Source organism: Armigeres subalbatus, chromosome 1 (assembly GCF_024139115.2).
Source record: "Armigeres subalbatus isolate Guangzhou_Male chromosome 1, GZ_Asu_2, whole genome shotgun sequence".
NCBI classification, from domain to species: Eukaryota; Metazoa; Arthropoda; class Insecta; order Diptera; family Culicidae; genus Armigeres; species Armigeres subalbatus.
Window position 1 is genome coordinate 217,504,291 of NC_085139.1, and position 21,080 is coordinate 217,525,370.

The 21,080-nt window shown below is 39.3% G+C and overlaps 1 protein-coding gene across 4 annotated transcripts in view; it reads left to right on the forward strand.

Moving 5' to 3' along the window:
- The window catches only part of LOC134205767 (leucine-rich repeat serine/threonine-protein kinase 1), a 66,355-nt gene that overhangs the window by 16,693 nt on the left and 28,582 nt on the right, over positions 1–21,080 (forward strand). For 2 of the 4 annotated variants that reach the window (XM_062681342.1, XM_062681344.1), the window contains exons 2-3: positions 4,674–4,868; positions 4,950–5,115. In XM_062681342.1, coding sequence (XP_062537326.1) covers positions 4,674–4,868; positions 4,950–5,115 — 361 coding nt within the window. Of the gene's footprint in view, positions 1–4,598; positions 4,869–4,949; positions 5,116–21,080 lie in introns of those variants that run through there. The other 2 variants (XM_062681340.1, XM_062681343.1) reach the window with 1 other exon arrangement.

A 21,080-nucleotide genomic window follows, 5' to 3' on the forward strand; every position in this document is an offset into this window, starting at 1 on the left:
CAAGTCGTTCTGCACCTGGTCTGCCCATCTCGCTCGCTGCGCTCCACGTCGTCTCGTACCTGCCGGATCGGAAGCGAACACCATCTTTGCAGGGTTGCAGTCCAGCATTCTTGCAACATGCCCTGCCCATCGTACCCTTCCGGCTTTAGCTACCTTCTGGATACTGGGTTCGCCGTAGAGCTGGGCGAGCTCATGGTTCATTCTTCGCCGCCACACACCGTCTTCTTGTACACCGCCAAAGATGGTCCTAAGCACCCGTCTCTCGAATACTCCGAGTGCTTGCAAGTCCTCCTCGAGCATTGTCCATGTTTCATGTCCGTAGAGGACTACCGGTCTTATTAACGTCTTGTACATGACACATTTGGTGCGGTGGCGAATCTTTTCGACCGCAGTTTCTTCTGGAGCCCGTAGTAGGCCCGACTTCCACAGATGATGCGCCTTCGTATTTCACGACTAACGTTGTTGTCAGCCGTTAGCAAGGATCCGAGGTAGACGAATTCCTCGACCACCTCGAAGGTATCCCCGTCTATCGTAACACTGCTTCCCAGGCGGACCCTGTCGCGCTCGGTTCCACCCACAAGCATGTACTTTGTCTTTGACGCATTCACCACCAGTCCAACTTTTGTTTTCACTTTTGCTTCACGTTTCAGGCGGGTGTACAGTTCTGCCACCTTTGCAAATGTTCGGCCGACAATGTCCATGTCATCCGCGAAGCAAATAAATTGACTGGATCTGTTGAAAATCGTACCCCGGCTGTTACACCCGGCTCTCCGCATGACACCTTCTAGCGCAATGTTGAACAACAGGCACGAAAGTCCATCACCTTGTCTTAGTCCCCGGCGCGATTCGAACGAACTGGAGTGTTCGCCCGAGATCTTCACACAGTTTTGCACACCATCCACCGTTGCTTTGATCAGTCTGGTAAGCTTTCCAGGGAAGCTGTTCTCGTCCATAATTTTCCATAGCTCCACGCGGTCTATACTGTCGTATGCCGCCTTGAAATCAACGAACAGATGGTGCGTTGGGACCTGGTATTCACGGCATTTTTGAAGGATTTGCCGTACAGTAAAGATCTGGTCCGTTGTCGAGCGGCCGTCAACGAAGCCGGCTTGATAACTTCCCACGAACTCGTTCACTAATGGTGACAGACGACGGAAGATAATCTGGGATATCACTTTGTAGGCGGCATTAAGGATGGTGATCGCTCGAAAGTTTTCACACTCCAGTTTGTCGCCTTTCTTGTAGATGGGGCATATAACCCCTTCCTTCCACTCCTCCGGTAGCTGTTCGTTTTCCCAGATTCTGACTATCAGTTTGTGCAGGCAAGTGGCCAGCTTTTCCGGGCCCATCTTGATGAGCTCAGCTCCGATACCATCCTTACCAGCTGCTTTATTGGTCTTTAGCTGTTGAATGGCATCCTTAACTTCTCTCAAGGTGGGGGCTGGTTGGCTTCCATCGTCCGCTGAACTGACGTAGTCATCTCCTTCGCTGCCTTGACTTTCATTGCCTGTACTCTCAGCGCCATTCAGATGTTCCTCGTAGTGCTGCTTCCACCTTTCGATCACCACACGTTCGTCCGTCAAGATGCTCCCATCCTTATCCCGGCACATTTCGGCTCGCGGCACGAAGCCTTTGCGGGATGCGTTGAGCTTCTGATAGAACTTGCGTGTATCTTGAGAACGGCACAGCTGTTCCATCTCCTCGCACTCCGCTTCTTCCAGGCGGCGTTTCTTCTCCTGGAAAAGGCGGGTCTGCTGTCTCCGCTTCCGTCTATAACGTTCCACGTTCTGCCGGGTACCTTGCTGCAGCGCGACCGCCCGCGCTGCGTCCTTCTCCTCCAGAATCTGTCTGCACTCTTCGTCGAACCAATCGTTCCGTCGACTTCGACCCATATACCCGACGTTGTTCTCCGCTGCGTCGTTAATGGCTGCTTTGACTGTATTCCAGCAGTCCTCAAGAGGGGCCCCATCGAGCTCACCCTCTTCCGGCAACGCTGCCTCGAGATGCTGCGCGTATGCAGTGGCGACATCAGGTTGCTTCAGTCGCTCTAGGTCGTACCGCGGCGGTCGTCGGTACCGAACATTGTTGATGACGGATAGTTTTGGGCGCAGTTTAACCATCACCAGATAGTGGTCAGAGTCGATGTTAGCGCCACGATATGTCCTGACGTCGATAATGTCGGAGAAGTGCCGTCCATCAATCAGAACGTGGTCGATTTGTGATTCTGTCTGCAGTGGCGATCTCCAGGTGTACCGATACGGGAGGCTGTGTTGAAAGTAGGTGCTGCGAATGGCCATATTCTTGGAGGCGGCGAAATCAATTAGTCGTAGGCCGTTTTCGTTCGTCAGCCGGTGAGCGCTGAACTTTCCAATAGTCATTGAATTCAATAGTATTCTTTTTGTTAACGCTATAAAAAACTCGTCATCATTTTAAAATTTTAGAATGTTAAGAAAATTATTTTGAGCTTTTTAGTGGAATGTCTTCACTTGTCATAAGACGAGTTTGTACTACATATCCCATTTAATTCCACCACGTTTCGCGGGACGCTGCATTTTTCAACTACGTTTTACAAATTTATTACAATTCATATAACCTAACAAATATTTTTCCAATTTTTTTTGGACCAAAATCTATGTGAAATGTATTTTGGAGGATTCATTTGCTAACCAGTGACGCAATCCAGATAGGCGTCCCGCGTTTCGCAGGACGCTTGCTGGTCACATTAACCTTGACAGATACGTATTTCGACCTCAACAGTAAGGCCGTCTTCAGTGTCTCGTACTTGACTCAACTCAAGTCAAGTCAAGTACGAGACACTGAAAATGGCTATACTGTTGTGGTCGAAATACGTATCTGTCAAGGTGCAATCAAGTGGTGGAATTAAATGGGATAGAACAAACTCGTCTTATGACAAGTGATCTTAGAATGGTCAAAACTAATTTAATTTGAGTAATCAAAATATTGATTTCACAACTTCAAAATAAGTAACAAAGTGCTCTCACGTTTTCCTCGGGATATCAAGCACGGATTTTCATAACAACGCGACTATTATCGCTGTTAATCCTATTTGCTTTCACTGGTGTGAGCTTGGTTCACGGGTAAATAGCCTACAAAGATATTTGTCCCGATGGAAATGAATTCCCACTACTGACTAATATTTAGGTGTATGTAGGGGAGGAGGTTCGGTTGTGGGCACCCTTTTGTGTTTGGTCCATAACTTGCTTATGTCGACATTTGCATAGCAATCGAAAGCTAAAAAGCAAAGAAATTAATATGATTTTATCGATTTAGAAAAAAATATTGACAATTTAGAAGATTTGACATTTTTGGACATTTTAATTTCGTGGTTCGGTTGTGGGCAGCCTTGAAAACTTAGCTAAAAATAAAGAAGCATGAATAAAAACCACCCAGATTTAAAGGCAAGGAATACTTTATTCATTCTGAAAGCCAAGGGACGCTAAAAAAATTCAAATCAATTCACCTAGCAGTGATGATGCCTCCCTCGGTGCATTAAGGAGGATGTTGAAAAAAATCACATAAGAAAGGTCTAAAATAGCACTTTAGGTAAATGGGTTTTAATTTTTCATTGATTTACGTTTTATTGGTATGCATCACAGTCAAAAAATCCTGATTAATCACCCTAGCGGCAATAGTGCCTTTCTCGTTCATTTCAAAAAATAATATTTTGGCCATAAATATTGATCCCATAGTCCGATCTAACCAATTTTCAATAGGAAACAATGGGAAAGCATTCCCCGTCGAATGCAACTTGTTGCAAGCAAATCGGTCAACGCTTTGTTCCAAAAAGTGTGTGTATAATGACTAGACATGCCCAAAGAACAAAAATATTAAATAAACTCATTATTTCGAGCAATTATGTCAAACTAATTATAAAAACTGCCTTAAAACGTTGTTAAAAATAAGTTAAGGGACAAGTAAAACGATATTGAGTGATTTATCAATAAAATGAGGGTGCCCACAACCGAACCAATAAAGGTGCCCACAACCGAATTTCGCAGCCTTTTTGGAACGAGAAGAAAAAAAAAATTCGCGCTAAAATTTTGATGGCAATCGACATTGGGCCTCAAAATAGATTAAATTTACTGAGTAAATACGCATTTGAACTCACTTTTTGATTAAATCCTTTAATTTATGACACTTTGTAAAAGGCCAAAAAAACTTTCGTGTTGTTTTTCTTGTACGAAAAATTTATTTGTTTCTAGTTCAAAGTAGAGATGCCCATCCGGTTTGATATTGAGCACAAAACATCATGCTATTATAGCAAACAAATGACGGTTGTCAGAATGACAACATCTCTTATCTGTCAAAAGATACATAGGGGTGCCCACAACCGAACCTCCTTCCCTACTTTCGCCCTTCATTCTATCTTTGTACTGTATCACAGCAATGCCATGTATGTAATCCGTCGGTCGGTCTATTATAGGTTTTCCTTATTCTAAATACCAGAATACTATTCCCTCACTAATCCAACTCAATGGATAACGTCCTGGTGTATGAGGTGTTGCAATCACGGTCGAAGCCAGTTCACTCGCGACCACCATTCAACGGCATTCATATTCTGGCCACTGTTCGTCAGAATGCTTCTCCGTCGCAAAATACACGAACTGCGCCTGTTGGATTTGGTCATTAACAAAAATCTTTCCATTTTAAAGGCGGCCCTCTGGGACAACGCGGAACTGTTGGAGGATTTGCTCCAGGAGGAAGTGCACCTCATTGACTGTCTGGACTCGTGGGGCCGGGCACCGATCCATGCGGCGGCCATCACCGCGGAGTCCCGTTGCCTGCCGATGCTGATCAATGCCGGGGCGAACATCAACGCCACCTGTGGCCCACGTGGCGATAATAAGGTAAGATGGAGCGTTGTTAAAAAAAAGAAGACTGTTCGTATTCTCATTAGGCAATGGTGTTTCTTTTTTTTTGGTTTTCAGACTGCATTACACTTGAGTGCTGAACATGGACACGTGAGCAATGTCCAGGTGCTATTGGCGGCCGATGCGTCCTTTGTCGCTAAGGATAAAAATGGACTGACGGCATTGGATTTAGCGGAACGCAGTGGGCATGATGCGTGCGTTGAACTGCTGAAGGAGGCCGCAGGTAGGTGATTTTTATTGTACTGTATTTTGAATGTGGTGTTAGGATTATACATTCTCCGTGTAGAGGAGTAAAGTTATTGGTTTCGTGGACACCACCAGAGATGCTCTTTGGATTTCAATGAGTTTGGTACACGATCAGAAAGCGCAAAAAAAATCACTCAGAATTAGGTGATTTATTCTATAAAGTTAATTATGAACACAGTTTTGCAAAAAAATGCCTGTATAATGTCCTCTAAATGTAAATTTAATACTTATAAATGAATTGGAGTTCAACATTTTTTAAATTATAATGTCAAATAAAATTCTCGTAGTAATTCCGAAGAATTTCTAGCGAAAATTCCCATTCATATGTAGCATTTTCAACAATCTGTGAAAAGATGGGTGGGTGTACCAATTGTCGCCATACCTAAGAACAACTATTCTAAATAAGTAAAAGGCGTGTGGGTGAACCTTATATATTAAGCGAAAGGTTTTACTTCCTGCTCCTTAGAACAGCTGTGAAAACCACAATACAATTTGTTATTATCCTTAAAATTGATTAATCAATAATAGGAACCCATGCACCAGTTGTGGCACTATTCTTAATTTTGGTTCCTTATTTGGCAAATCCCATTGTTTTCTTATGGGATTGGCCAAATTGGGACCACTAGTGCGACAACTGGTGCAAAGGATGTCAAAAATTAAGCAAAATCAATTTTTACAAATATGTTTTGTTTGTTTTGGAGGAAATCAAAGGTGTTATCGTATCATATAAATATGCTTTATCGATATCAACTTGGTTTGCGGTGATTTGATTGGCCATTTGGCATATAAAGCACTAGTGCGAAAACTGGCGCTATAGCCTCAACTGGTACATCTAGCCTAGTCTTAATGAATAACAGAAAAAATTGTAAAATATAGCATTTTTCATGATTTATTCAGCTATACATATACGTCAAATTATAAACCGAAAACAGAACGTTACTGATCAATTTATCATAAAACGATATCTTGTGATCACCTCCTTGCTACTCAATTTCGCGTAATGACAAGCAAGGTGTCAAGTCCAAGGAAGTCTTCGGGGACATTGGGTAAAGGAGAGGAGTAGTGCTGGTTTATCCGATATTGCATGGAAAGCCAACGGCCAGCGTATGATATCTCGCAATTATTCAATCGGTCAACTTCGTCCCAACCAGAGATTGATGTTATCATTTCATTATCATTTATTTTTTTTGCCAATAACTCATTCCAGCAGTTGAATTCCGAAATTTGTTGTATGGTGGACATCTAGCGCTATGTGTTATCTATAAATATGTCTAACAGTAACTTGCTCTATCTCTGATATTTGCTGCGTGACGAAATTGATTGAAATAAGCCAGATGATAATCAATTTATTATTATTTGGTATATTGGCGTATCGCGCTGTAGATATTAGAGATATAGTTAACTCTTCCTTACTTGATATTGAAGGGACCATCGAGTTAGGGTGGTATCGAGATGTTGAACACATTTATATTTTTTTTCCAGAATATCCAATACTTGGAAATGCTAATATCATCTTCCAAACTTGGACGTACATGTTCATGATAGCATTAGAGGCGAAAGTATAGAATTGATAGTTCCGTTAGGATACGGCAGGCATGAAGAATGTTTTTATAGAAGTCGATTTGAAAGCGAGCGGAGGGCAATATTTGTGATGGCACATATCGCACGACCTTCCTTCTGCCAAGCTCCCGTATGAAGGGGGAGGGAAGAATATCAGTGTGGAAGCTGATATATCTCCACTGGCAAAAGGAAGGTGGTTTGACTTGCTCATATGCCATCGCGTGCGGAAGGATTTGCTATCGACGAGTACTGTCTCCAAATTTCTAATATGACATCAGCATTTAGTCGAATAGGATTTTTATTGCACAGTTCTGTTTTCTCATTTAACTTCACGTAGAAGTAACACACACGAAATCATTAATTTAGTAATCAAATACTTTCCAGAGTATGTAGAAACATGGTTTAAGGTCATTTGGTCGAATGCCATTTGGCAAAAAGGGTTGTCGTTGGAAAAAAAAAGTGGCCGAATGTCGTTTTGCTGAATAGTTATAATATTGTTTCCTTATGAAGTGAAGAGAGAAGTGAACAGTTAAAAGTGAGAACTGGGATGTAATGAGGTAGTGAGAAGTGAATACTGAGAAATGGAAGTGAGTACTTAGTAGTGAGATGTGTGCAGTAGCAAACCGGAAGGGAGTAATGGGAAGTGAGAAATGAGAAATGACTGGTGAGAAGTGAGATGCGATAGATACGAAGTGAAAATTAGGAATGAGTAGTGAGGAAAACATAAGCAAGAGATATGAAGTAAGGAACCGGAGATGAGCCAGCCTTGGGCTGAAAGTCTCCTAAATAAAGACAAAAAAAATGAAGTAAGGAATCATAACTGGGATGTGAGAAGCGAGATGCTGAAAAGTGAGAGAAGTTTGTGAGATATAAGACAAGAAGAAGAAGGAAGAAGAAATTAGGGTACGAGAAAGACAAAAAAAGAAAGAAGGAATAATGAAAAAGTAAGGAGAAAGAAGGAATTAGGAAGATAGAAGAAAGAAAGATGAAAACGGAAGAGTTTAGAAAGAAGAAGGAAGATAGATAAGGAATAGGGGAAAAGGAAGAAAGCAATTGAGAGACGGAACAAGGAAAAAGAAAGAAGAAAATAGGTAGAAAAAAGAAAAAAAAAGAAGGAAAAAGGTGGCAAAAAGAGGAAGGAAGGAAATTGGAAATAATAAGGAATATATTTTCAATTCTCACATCCCACTTCTCACTCTTGGATCCTCACTTCTTACTGCTCTCTACTCATTTATCACTAAGCACTTCTCTTTTCTTAATTTTCACTTCTCACTACTTACTTTTCACTTCTTACTTCTCACATCTTACTTCTTACTTCTCACTTGCCGCTTTCTTCTTCTCACTTTTCACTTTTCGTTTCTCGCCACACGCTTCGAATTTATCATTTTTCAGTTTTCACTTCTCTCTACTCACTGCTCACTTTCTTCTTTGACTTCTTGCTTTGAATTTCTCACTTTTATTTTTCACTTTTCACTTCTCACATCTCACTGCTCACTAAACTTTTCTCACTTAGCACTTCTCACTTGTCAATTCTCAGTTCCCCTTATTTTACACTTCTTACTTCATATTGTTACTTTCTATTTCTCACTTTCCTCTTCTAATTTTTCACTTCTTGCTTTTCGCTTTTCATTACTCACTTTCCACTTCTCACTTCGCAGTTTTCACTTCGAATTTCTCACTCCTACTTCTCACTTCTCATTACTCACATTTCACTACCCACAATCTAAGTTTTTTTTTACAATTCAGCCAAATGGCATTCGACCAAACGGAACTCGGGCAAATGGCCTGAGGCCGTGTATATTGTGCATGTGAACCGTTTCTGACAACATCGAGTTAGCGAAGTGAAAATGCATTGGAAAATTACTTCGACTTAGAGAATATCGAGTAAGAAAGGTATCGACTTACGGAGGGCATGCAGTATGCTAGATTCAAGGGACTTTGAATTTAATCGAGTATGGGAAAATATCGAGTTACATAACATCGAGTTAGGGAGAGTTCACTGTAGAACAATGTACTGCTAGATAAAGTTGTAGATAATACATGGTGCTAGTAGTCCATCATACAACACATTTCGGAATTCAACCGCTGAAATGTGTTGTTGGCAAAAATCAAAATGATAGTGAAACGATAATATGAATCTCTGATCCCAATCATAGATAACAGTGAAAGTGACTTTGCCTGGCTCATGTTATTGTAATAGGTTATAGGTCACTTTTTTATGTCAGTCACTAAAAAGTCTCTTGTTTTTTTCCCTTTTTCATTATTTTGAATCCAGGGTTAGGATTCAAAATCCAGGATTGATCAAAATTCAAGTTTCTTAAGGCCCATAATGGAAATTTTTTTCTGAATTGTGAAGCTTTAAGTAGCTGCTGGATGATATTTTGCCTAATATGGTACGGCCCAAGTTAAATTTTAAGTTTTATAACGTTCTTGAAGACCATAATTTACTCTTCAAGAGTGTTATAAAACCAACATACAACCAAAATGTTACTTGGGAGATGTAGAAAAATTAAGTCTTAAAGCTTTTTGGCCCGAAAGTTATTCTTAACTTGGGGTGCATTCAAAAAGTACGTCACGGGAGAGGGGAGTTCAGAGCAGCGTGACGATCCATACACACATTTTAGTTACAAATGGAGGAGAGGGGTTGAAAATAGCAAATTTTAGCGTGACTTTATGGATCTTCCATTAACAGTAGTTAATTGAAGGGTTCCTATGTCACTTCATGAATTTGATTATTATGAGACAAGCATATTGGGCCTATACATATTGTCAGTTTAAAACATAAATATATCTATGTTTGAATCAAAATTTTAAAATTTGTATGCGTGCTTGATACTGCAATGGAATTTAGGCCCTCGTAACGCTGGGTAGACACCTTTGCGTGGTACCACGGTCACATTGCTACAGGCAAATCCTGACCCAACGAATACCGTCCCCAATTTCCAACTCCGTGGTACTTATGAGGGTGTCGCTGAGTCGGGGGGCTCCCGTTAAGTAAGGACTACACCAACATTTCATTCCCCTCCCAAGTTACGGTGAAAACGGGCGTGGCCCGTGGAGTAGTAACTCTCATGCTTTCGTGATTTTTATCATTTTTATCCTAGATTGAAATCAAGGATCACACCCACCTTGATTTCTGATAGCAATCTGAATAAGGATTTCAAAAGAAAATCATTGAGTATCACTAGTGTCCAATCTACGAAGTACACCGTAAATATGCTATGCTATGCCTTGCTATGCTATGATACTGCAATAAAATTTAGGGGTGATACACTAATTACGTTATGAATCCCCCCTCAGTACGGTTCTTTTCGTTTTGACCTAGGACTACGCTGTCGTAATCTGAAAAAGTGACGTATACGCCATTTTCCAAAAATGGTGTTAACGAGTACTCATCGAGCTCTTTAATAGAAAAATGGAAAACATGCATGTTGTAAAATGGCTGTTATGTCACTTTTCCAGATAACGGCAGTACGTCTGTCTTTTGTATATTGGGGTACACTTTACGATTACGAAAATCGGGGACCGTCACGAAAATATGATAGACTTCAAACTTTAATATCTCAGCCGTTTCTCGATGGATTTTCATTTTTTTTTGGACCATTCGATCAAGGATGAGTCAACGCTTCTTTGTATTTATATGAAAATACTAATTTTTAACTATTTATTATCGATAATTGATTAAAAGTTTAGAAATAGGTAAAGTAACCAATCACGTACATGCATCACTAGCACAGACATCAAAAATCAATTACTTGCGGGTTTGGATCTAATCCTCAGTTTGAACAAGATTTCACGCAGAGCGGACGCATCAAAGCGATCGCAGCGGAGCGGACACAGCATCACGGAGGCGCTGAGAACATTTTCGACGGAAATCCATCGATCAGAAAATTGATTCTTCTCAGGACCAACATTTTATGGAAAGAAAGACTTAATTGCGAAAATGGACTGTTTCGGTGCCATCGGGTTTGGCGTGGTAGCTTGGTTGCTGTTAGCGATCCCATCCATTCAAATTTACTGCATCATCTTTCTCCGACGCGCTATCAAATTCGCTATTTACGATTGAGTTTTGCACTTTGTAGAAAGATTATTTCGGATAGTCGGATCAACCTTCTTTTGTATGAAATTGTGGCTTTTGTATAAAATCAATGAAGACGCCACTTCAGTGGAAACTATCTACAGCAACCACCCATCAGTGAACGTCGCTCGGATAGACAGATGCCGATAGATAATGTTTTGTAATATGAAGAAACTTCGTCTTGAGTCAAATTTCTGTTGTTATTCCTCGCAACAATACGCATCTTAGATAACCAACATCTCATAACCAAATTCAGAATCTTGCGAGAAAATTTCATAGAATTCTTAGAAGGGGCGGGGTTAACGGGCTTAATCTATTGAATACAAGAAAGCTTCTGTCCGGCGCGCGCGAGCCATTTTGATCGGGATTCCACAAAGAGCGATTCGACATTCGATGCAGAGGAACTGACACAGCAGCACGAAGTCGTGGGTAGAAGTGGCAACGCTGAAAATTTATTCCAAATTTGGGAGGCTTAGCGAAATATCATCGAGTGACGGTCGGAAAATTTCAGCGGAAGGTGCCGACAAGCACCGCATTCTAAACTTGCACTCCGCGTGGTCATGGTCGTTCAGGCATGTGTCGCAGAGTTTTCACTTCCGCATTAGCTTCATCCGATCTGCCGGCGTCATGCTCCTGAAATCCTGACAGAATCGTAAACGATGGTCAGTCCGCGTACAAGCCTTGTATGCCCTTTGTCTAGATTCCACCGTGGCCGGCTTATTGACGACCGACTCTACAGCGCTATGATTGTAGACGGCACCTCTCTCCTTATTCCGTCATTTTCCGAAGCTGGAGCTTCCTGGTTTCGCCTCGGGCTTGAAGTCAACAGAAACGTTTTCAGGCTTCGGCCACAATTCCCGAAATAACATTAGTGAAGGTACGGAGCGTCATCATCTTCTTCCGCTTCTTGTACCGTACCCATTCGCGCTTGTCGCCAGAAGGAAGCTTGTCGACCAGATCCTGCACCAATAACGGGTTAACAAAATGTTGCTTTAACCCGGCGGCCTCTAAGAGCTCGCAGACCTGCTCCACTGCTGTACCGAACGGTATGAATGTCGCCAATTTGTCAACCAACGGCGGTTCCAGTCTCAGACATTGTAGCAGTTGCTCCGGACGACCACGGCTTTCCTGAAGCCGCACGAGATTCTCGACGTCGGTAAATCCACACGCCTCGTTGGATGCCTCGTACGTGCCGATAAACAATTGCCATTCCTCCGGTCTGCCGGTGCACACCGGGAGCTTCTTTGTTACTCCGTTCCTCGCCGCCGCGCTAACTGTGCCCTTGTCGGCGCACAGCGCTGCCGTTTCAGTCCGTTTTCGACGACTTTCTTCATTTTCGGCTTAAGTTTCCTCTTTTGCTTTGCTTGTTCCTCTTCTTCATATTCGGTTTCCTCTTCTCCTGTTTCTTCTTCACTTTCTTCATAAGAAGCGGTGTCTTCTTCTAGCTCGGAGTCTTCTTCACTGTCATCTGACACTTGCTCGCGCCGAGAGACAATCTTCTTCTTTTCCTTCTGCTCCTTTTCCACTACTTCTGGATTTCTGAGAGTCGTTCCCAGAGCTTTCTCCTTCGTCTGACTGACTTCTGCTTCCAACTGCATTTGCTTTACTTCCTTGCGCACACTACACATCTTCACATCGAAAGAGTCACGCGTCTTCTTCAATTCCTCCAGATGTTTCTTCTCGTCTGATAGGGCCTTCTCCATGAGCACCTTCTCATCAGGCCGCTGTTCCGCTCTAATCGCGTTCTCGAGCTTCATCTTCTTCTCTTTTAACGCCGTCTCCATCTCAATCCGCTTCTGAAGAATGATCATCTCCCTCTCTTTCGCCTGCTGTTCATCTTCTAACTCCTTCAAACGCTTTTCCAACTCTGACCCGGAATCATTGACTGACTTAGATGACTTATTACTAGCCCTGTCGAACTCTTCCCATACCGCTTTATTTTTTTTACTACTTTTCTTCTTTTCCTCCTTCTTCTTTTCTTCCCCGCTGCTTCCGACATCGCTTCCGAGGTTGTGCGATATTACTTGTTTGAGAATGTTCGGAATTGGACCAAAGAAAGACTATATTTCTTTTGCAGTCTTACGATCAGCTCAAAACTTTAATATCAAGTTTTTATTATATATTTTTTGTTATTAGACAGGGCATACAAACTCACAAGTAATTTCTTTTCTTTTTACTGGCATTACATCCCCACTCCCATCCCCACAGAGCCGCCTCGCAGCTTAGTGTTCATTAAGCACTTCCACAGTTATTAACTGCGAGGTTTCTAAGCCAAGTTACCATTTTTGCATTCGTATATCATGAGGCTAACACGATGATACTTTTATGCCCAGGGAAGTCGAGACAATTTCCAATCCGATAATTGCGTAGACCGGCACCGGGAATGGAACCCTGCCACCCTCAGCATGGTCTACCGCACGGCTAAGGAGGGCCTCACAGAGAGACTCACAAGTAGTAGTTTCCTTATTTTCCGTGGAATCTGACCGATGCAACAAATAACATTACAACAATATACAAATTCATTTAATTAATTTCTTCTTTAAACTTTGTTGCTTTACTTACTATCTAATCTGCGAGTCTGGTTTACTCGCTTCTTCCCTACTGAGTTTAACTCCGCCATGACCATTAAATAAATACGCTGCCAAAACTTTTCACTTCAATCGTTCTATTGTCGTTCACCTTCTTTCTTTATTTTACGTAAACAAATTCAACGACATCGCCCATTATTGATTGGTTGAACATGTTTCTCATCATCTGGGCAGCGCTTACCAGGGCTGTTAGATGATTTTTTAGTAAATCTGTATTGGCCTAAAATAAAAATCTGTATTGTCTGTATTTGAGAAAAAACGATATATTTTAAATTTTTATCAAATTTTTCAAATAGTTCTGACTGTTATGAACAGTATTTGGGGTTCATAATTTAATTTATTTGCTGTTTTAAAGTTCATCGAAAAGGTTGAACCAAGATGAATACAGTATTCTTCTTGGGTTGAACATTTTTTTAATAAGCGTTCAAAATAGCAAGGAATTTTCATTAGGAATCTCAGATAACCCTTAGAATTTCTTAAGAATCCAAGTGCAGTAATGTAGAAGTATTAGAGTCTATAATTAGACCGTTTAATTCTTCTTTGTAGTTAAAGATTTACTTTAAAAGTTTTTTTTAATTTCGAGAATTCAATTCATATCGGCTTTATTGATTACACACATGAATAACTAATTGACCTTAACAAACTTTTTGTCTACTTCCAACAAGAGTTTTGTTATCTATCCAGGCTCTAGTTCCAACATGTAATCCTTTTATTCTTTTTATTGGCATTAATTGGTTCCCACTGAGACATTTCTGTCTCGCAGCTTAGTGTAAGCACTTCCACATTTATTAACTGCGAGGTTTCTAAGCCAAGATACCATTTTTCCATTTCTTTATGTATCATGAGTCTAACACGATGATACTTCTATGTCCAGGGAAGTCGAGAAAATTTTCAACCCGAAAATTTCCTAGATCGGAACCGGGAATCGAACCCAGCCACCCTCAGCATGGTCTTGCTTTGTAGCCGCGCGTCTTACCGCACGACTAAGGTATATATTGCATTTATCCTGGAGCAATAATGTTTTGTCATGATGAATATTTTGTCTGGATGAATATTACTGAACTCTACGTTAATTTTGTCAAAGTTTCAGCAAACATATTTGAAAAAATCATGATCAGATAAGATCGACACAACCTTTTCTGTGTTTCAAGACGTCTTTTAATCAATTTCATTAGGAATCACACTTTTAAAACTCCAGGAAGTTCACCAAAAGTGCATAAATTAATCACATCCCGAATTCTTTTGTTTATTAATATTTTTAAAATACCTATGAATTTTTAAGTTTTCACATGAGAAATTTTTGTGAAATAATTCAAATGGAATTTGTAATTTTTTTTGGATAACTCTAGGATCTTTTTTCAAATGGGCCTAATTGATTCTGACATTGATTTTTGGAATGGTGATTGTGCTCTTAATTCAAACTATTTTGGTTAACTAATGCACCTAACAGAAAGAATAGATTGCGATCTATCTGGTAGTAACGTCGGTTGAACGAAATAAGCTGCATAGAGAGAGAGTAAGAGTCGTTTCAAATTTTAAGGTCGAATATTTGAAAAAAGTTTTTATAACTGATTTTCGAGATTTCAGTCAAATCCGGTAAAAAGTTATTCTTTAGTTTGATTGAATGCATGAATCCTTCTCGCTTTGAGAAAGATCATGAGTTCATGTACAACATTCTAAATAAGAAGATCTGTATAAATCTGTACAGGATTAAAAATCTGTAGAAAATCTGTAATCTGTATCATGTCTGTATTGATGTTCAAAAATCTGTATAATACAGATAAATTTGTATATATGGCAGCCCTGGCGCTTACTGTTCACGATTGGGTGAGCGTATTGAGTGAGTACAGTACCAGCCCGCTATGTCAACAACACTGATCTATATATTATTGAGCTGGCTCGATGAAATTCTGAATGAGTTTTGGACATGCGGAATAGATTATCATCGCGTGAGTTATTCGGTGAAGCTAGTTTTGTGTGTGCTATACGAACTCATGTTCAAAGCTTCGAAGATTCTAATACCGTAATAAATAAAATAAATAAAATAATTTAAAAATATATGTTTGTTCTTGATTTTAGCATAACATTACCCGGGCAGAAGCCATGAACAGAATAACAAAACACGATATGGACTTGATTGATATAAGAGATAAAAGAACAGGCAACAATATCAAAAATTTGCACCGAAATATCATTCAAACATCAAGATATGTTGTGGATGAGAACAAAGTAATGGCACATACTATTCATCACTTCTTACAAATAGCATAACTCGATCTTCTCATGATATTTTAGTGCAAAATATTGATATTATCGTCTGATCATGTCCATATCTCATTTTGCTATCTTATCAACATTTGATATTATTGAGCTATTTTCTTCTGCTCTGGTATACAGGACGCCGTAGGCAACTTGGCTAATTGTCAAGCGGGTTGCGACCCCGAAAAGGTTGGGAACCACTGGTTTAGTGGGTTTTTCAGAGACACTGATTTTTTTTTAAATAAGCCTCTGAGCTTTGTAGTTGGTACTCCGTGATTACCTAGAACTTACAAAATTGCGCAGGGAACATAATAAATGGGGCTTGGGATAAGCTACTTATTCTCAATGTACACGTTTCTGGAGCTCAAAGTCAATAAAGGCGACGGCCACGTCCACGTTAGTCCGACTCTCGGTGCTAATAGAGACCGAGTATACCTACCTTGGGATAGGATATCGTTTTAGTTACAAAGGATAATTTATCTGGATTCACTTCGGTAAGTGATCCGATCTATGGGATAGGAAATAACACTGTATTGCCACGAGAAAAATGTTAAACCATGCACGCCCAGTGGCATATGAAAACTGAGAGGAATCACGTTTTGGACGATTGAACCGACGCGCAGCACAGTCACTTGCCCGATAGGTATTGCAAACTATGGAAGATCGCACTTGTCTCGACTGGAGCAAAGCTTAATACAAGCGCATGATCCACCGAATATAAAACAAATATTTTTTCATCTGCTCGCGACGAATAATACACGCACTATACATTTCGCGACGGCTAAAACACGCACTGCACTTACTTGCTCGATGGCTTCTGCGGTATATTGAAGATCGCACTTGTTTCGACCGGAGCAAATCGCAATGCATGCGCATGAGCCACCGAACATCAAGTAGATATTTTATTATTTTCGCGACGACTAAAACACGCACTGCACTTACTTGTTCGATGGCTTCTCTGATTTTAGTCATGATTAGCTCTGCATAGACTCTGATAGTTGTTAGTCATGATTAGCCGAAAAACAATAAATATGCACAGCTCACCAATTGAATAGCCTTAGGATTAGAAAACTATTCTCACTGTACCTACATGCTTTGGAGTTTCATTAATTCAATACCAATAAAGATGCCGGCCATGTCCTCACAGTCAATTTAGGATTAGGAGAGGAAAATTAGTTCGACACTCATTGCTACAAGAGACTGAGCAATCCTCTGGATCACCGTGAGTGCCACGGGAAAGAAAAAGTTGGTAAAATGAACATTATTATTTTGTACGAAATTATGTCAAAGTAATTCACTTACCCGCACAAACAAAAACTAAGCATTTCGATGACCAAGCCATCGTTCTGCGTCCGAAAGAATCCATGAGCAAATGCGCACTCTTCACTAGAGATGGGCAAAAGGGATCAATTCGTTGAACGGAACAGATCTGGATCATTCAGTTTAATGATTCGGATCTTTCGTACGGATCGAATCTTGGGAACAAAATATAAGGAGATAGCAAATTAGTGAAATGGCACACACTATTGATTCGTACATAGAATAATTAGTAGGCGATCTTTTTGATTTTGGGGAAAATTGTAGATTGTTCTTTAGCAGGGTAAAAAGATCCGCAAAACGAAATTAGTTATCTAAGACATTCATGTAGACTACTATCAGATGATTTAAATAAATAAATAAATTTCATCCTTCTTCAACTGACAAGCATATATAACATTTATGGAATACAACAAAAAACTTTACATTTTGTCATTTTTTTTTACAAATGGTCCAATAATTTGCTGATCTGGTGAACCGGATCTTTTGAAAAGTGAGCTACGAATCATTCGCTCACATCAAAGATCCGGATCATTAGAACGGTTCCGGATCTTAACGCCCATCTCTACTCTTCACCTCCCGGTCGCACAAAACAGATCTCAAATGGAAGTAGGAACATAAAAGAAGGGACAAAAAAGAAAAGGAAAAGGCGAAAAGGAAGATAGTAGAAAGGAGAAGAAAGAAGGAAGTAGGAAGCAAGATAAGAAAAAAAGGAAGAAATAAGAAAAAAGAAAAAAGAATGGAGAAAGAATATTGAAATAGGAAGAAAGAATTAGGAAAAAAAGGAAAGTTTTGAAAAAAATAGTATTAAGGATAATGAAGATGGAACAAGGAAGAAAGAAGAAGATCGAAGGAAAAGGGGAGAGGGATGAAGGAAGAAGAGAATAGTAAGAAGGACAAAGGTTGACTGAAGAAAAAAGTAAAAAGATGAAAAACGGAAGAAGAAAGAAGGAAGAAGTAAGCAAGAATAAGGAAGTAGGAATAAGGAAGACGTAGAAGCTAATTAGAAGAAGACATAAGAAAGAAAGAGGGAGAAAAAAGGAAGGAATAAAGAATATTGTTTTAACTTCCGATGCACACATCTCACTTCTTATTTCCCACTTCTCACTTCGTACTTCTCATACCCAACTCTTAACTCACTCCTGACTCCACACTCCGGACATCTCACCTCTCACTTTCACTTTTTCACTTCTCGCTTCTCATATTTAACTTTCCGCTTTTTACTTCCTACTTCTCACGACATTAGTCTTTTGTAGAAAACAGACAATGTGAAGCTTGTCATTGCCCACGCTTCCTTACGGAGGTACTTACGGAGGTCTACTACTAATAAAATTTAATTACTACTTTGTTTTTTTAACAATGCTACAAGTTTGCCTCGTTTCAACCAGCGAACGTCACTGTTGCGCATGACTTGAGTTTCTGATACCCATAGTTCGTCTCGTAAGAAACAAAAATCACGATAATTAGCAGTGATCTGCTCGCTTACCGTGATAGTCTTTGGTACCCAGGTATATCGATACGTATTGCATTATTACTTCTCGGTAACAAACAAAAAAGTAGGTCGAACGAGAGCGTACACACGATGATGTGTGTATATTAGGGTGGCTCAAAAAACACTTTTTCAAATTTTGTGATGGGACACCCTCTTATTCGGTTCTATTTGATGCCCTGATGCTCTGGACAAAATTTCAGACAAATCGGTCAATGTTTGGGCGGTGCTAAACTCGTTGGAAATTTATATGGAAAAATGTATGCAGAAACATCGAAAAACAGTGATTTGCAGTTGGACGGCACAATTTACGATCAAGGACCATGATACTCATTCAGTTGTTGTAGAATTAAATACAGGATGTTATGCTGAGAACCGCGGGAAGATTAGAGTTTATTAAGCAAAGATATTAGCATTTTGCTGGAGTGTTGTAGGGGTGAATTTATTTCTTTTCAAAGGTAAAAGAAACGAAATTTGCTCAAACCCCACTTCAGAGAAATGCTAATAACTTAACCGGGAAATCTCTAATCATCTCGCTGTTTTCTGCATAACATTCTGTATTACATTCTTCAAGATCTGAATGAGTATCAAAGTTCTTAATCGTAAGTTGTGCCGTCCAACTGCAATTTACTGTTTTTGGGTGTTTCTGCATACATTTTTGCATATAAACTTCCAACGACTTTAGCACCACCAAAACGTTGACCGATTTGGCTGAAATTTTGTCCAGAGCATCAGGGCATCAGCGGCCCATCCAAAAAATTGAAAAAAGTTTTTCCCATACTAATTTGAGCCACCCTAGAGCGATTCCAAGCAACAGCATCAAAATTTAAGAAAATTTTTAATTCATGATTTTCTATTGAGTTGAAACTTTGCACAGTTTTTCAATTTCATCTAAATCGTCATTTTTCGATATCAAATCTTCATATTGAGTCACGACTAACTTTTCAAAAGGGTGTATGTGAAAATGGTTCAAAAATATTTAAAAAGCTGCACAGCAAAAACGGAATGTTCGATTGTTATGATTTTTTCAGCAAAGTTAGACAACTAAATGGTGATTCTTAAGAAAATGTGCACAGTAAAAAAAAAATTGTTTTGCCTTTAAAAATATCATTTTTGTCACAAAAACTCAAATATCTCAAAACCCTATCTTTTTTCGAACGTAATTGGAAAACGGTCCATTATATTAGCTATCTACCATAAAAATTTGGTGATGGTAAACTAATAAACAAAAAAGTTATGACATTTCAAACATTTCACAATTTTCACATATAGTAAACAAAAAAAAATTTCCGTGTATTTTTTTTCGAGAATCGCAGTTTGATGCTGATTTTATTGTTAAGGGCCTTGCGTGAGTTAAACAAGTTGTTTGTATGATATTCCATATTTATGTATTCATCGATATTATGTATATTATATGTATAAATATTATATGTATAAATAAATAAAAATGAATTAATATTATCCTAAGTATTAAATTAAATGTGGCAGTTACACAATGTTGTTATAGAAACTCTAAGAGTTTTGGGTTTGAATTTTGGTATGGGTTATGATATCATGAAAACAGTTTATTAATACTTATTTTTATTTATTTTTATTCAAATTTTTAAAATATCGAACACTTTTGAATTATTATCAGCACAGTTTGAGTATAGTTTTGCTTTAATTTTATTTTCCGACAATGGAATGAAACAGTGAAATTTTTGGGTTCCTTGGATCGTTTTCGCGTTATTAAATTGCTCGCTGAGCTCTGAAGCCTTTATTTCGTACTCTTCAGTAGTAGTAAAACAAAATGATAATTTGGTTAAATCTTTTTCTTTTCTACGATTTGCCCAATCAAAAGTTCTTTCGCAGTTTTAATTGGATGCTCACGTTCTTTGGCTAAACTTGCTCTTGTGGCCATGCGCTTTATTGTTCCTCCAATAGCATCACAAAGACCTTTGCCATGTGATGTAGCAAAAAAATGCCATTCTGCTTCAATTCCGTACATTGATTTAAATTGACATAGGCTCGAAAAATTCTTACGATTTTTGTACTGCGACGCTGCTCCATCAGACATGAAATATATCTTTTGACTTCTTTATGCTTATCAACGCGTAAAAAGTTAATCATTTTTCAATGAACAAGTTTACGGATACTGAATCGTGTCTTAAATCTTCGGAAATTATAATAAAACTTAAGTGTTCAATTTGCGTACTTCCATTAAAATAAATAACGAATGGATGAATTGTAGCTTGTTGTACGTTCCAGTGATGGGACTGCACTTCATCTTGCAATACAAAGCTGTAATTTTCAGAAAAATCACAAATGACTAAAATTCACCATTTTGTAATGTATTTTTCGTATTTTTAAAAAGCTGGATTGTTCTGTTTTAATTAAATCGTGAGGGATTAAACTTTCTAATTTCAAGCAAAAATATGACACAAACTCATCTACAGGTTTTACAATAGTTTCTATGTCACACCTATCCGTGGTCACCCATTGCTCAAATGATAACTGATCAATATATTTTTCTTCAAACTCAGCGAATAAAGTATTTTCCAATGATGAAGAATCTGGACAATCCGAACAAGATCGTAGATAGCAATTTGATGTTGTATTTTCACACAAAAGACTACCAGTTAACATTTTAATATCCTTTGTTAAATTGATTC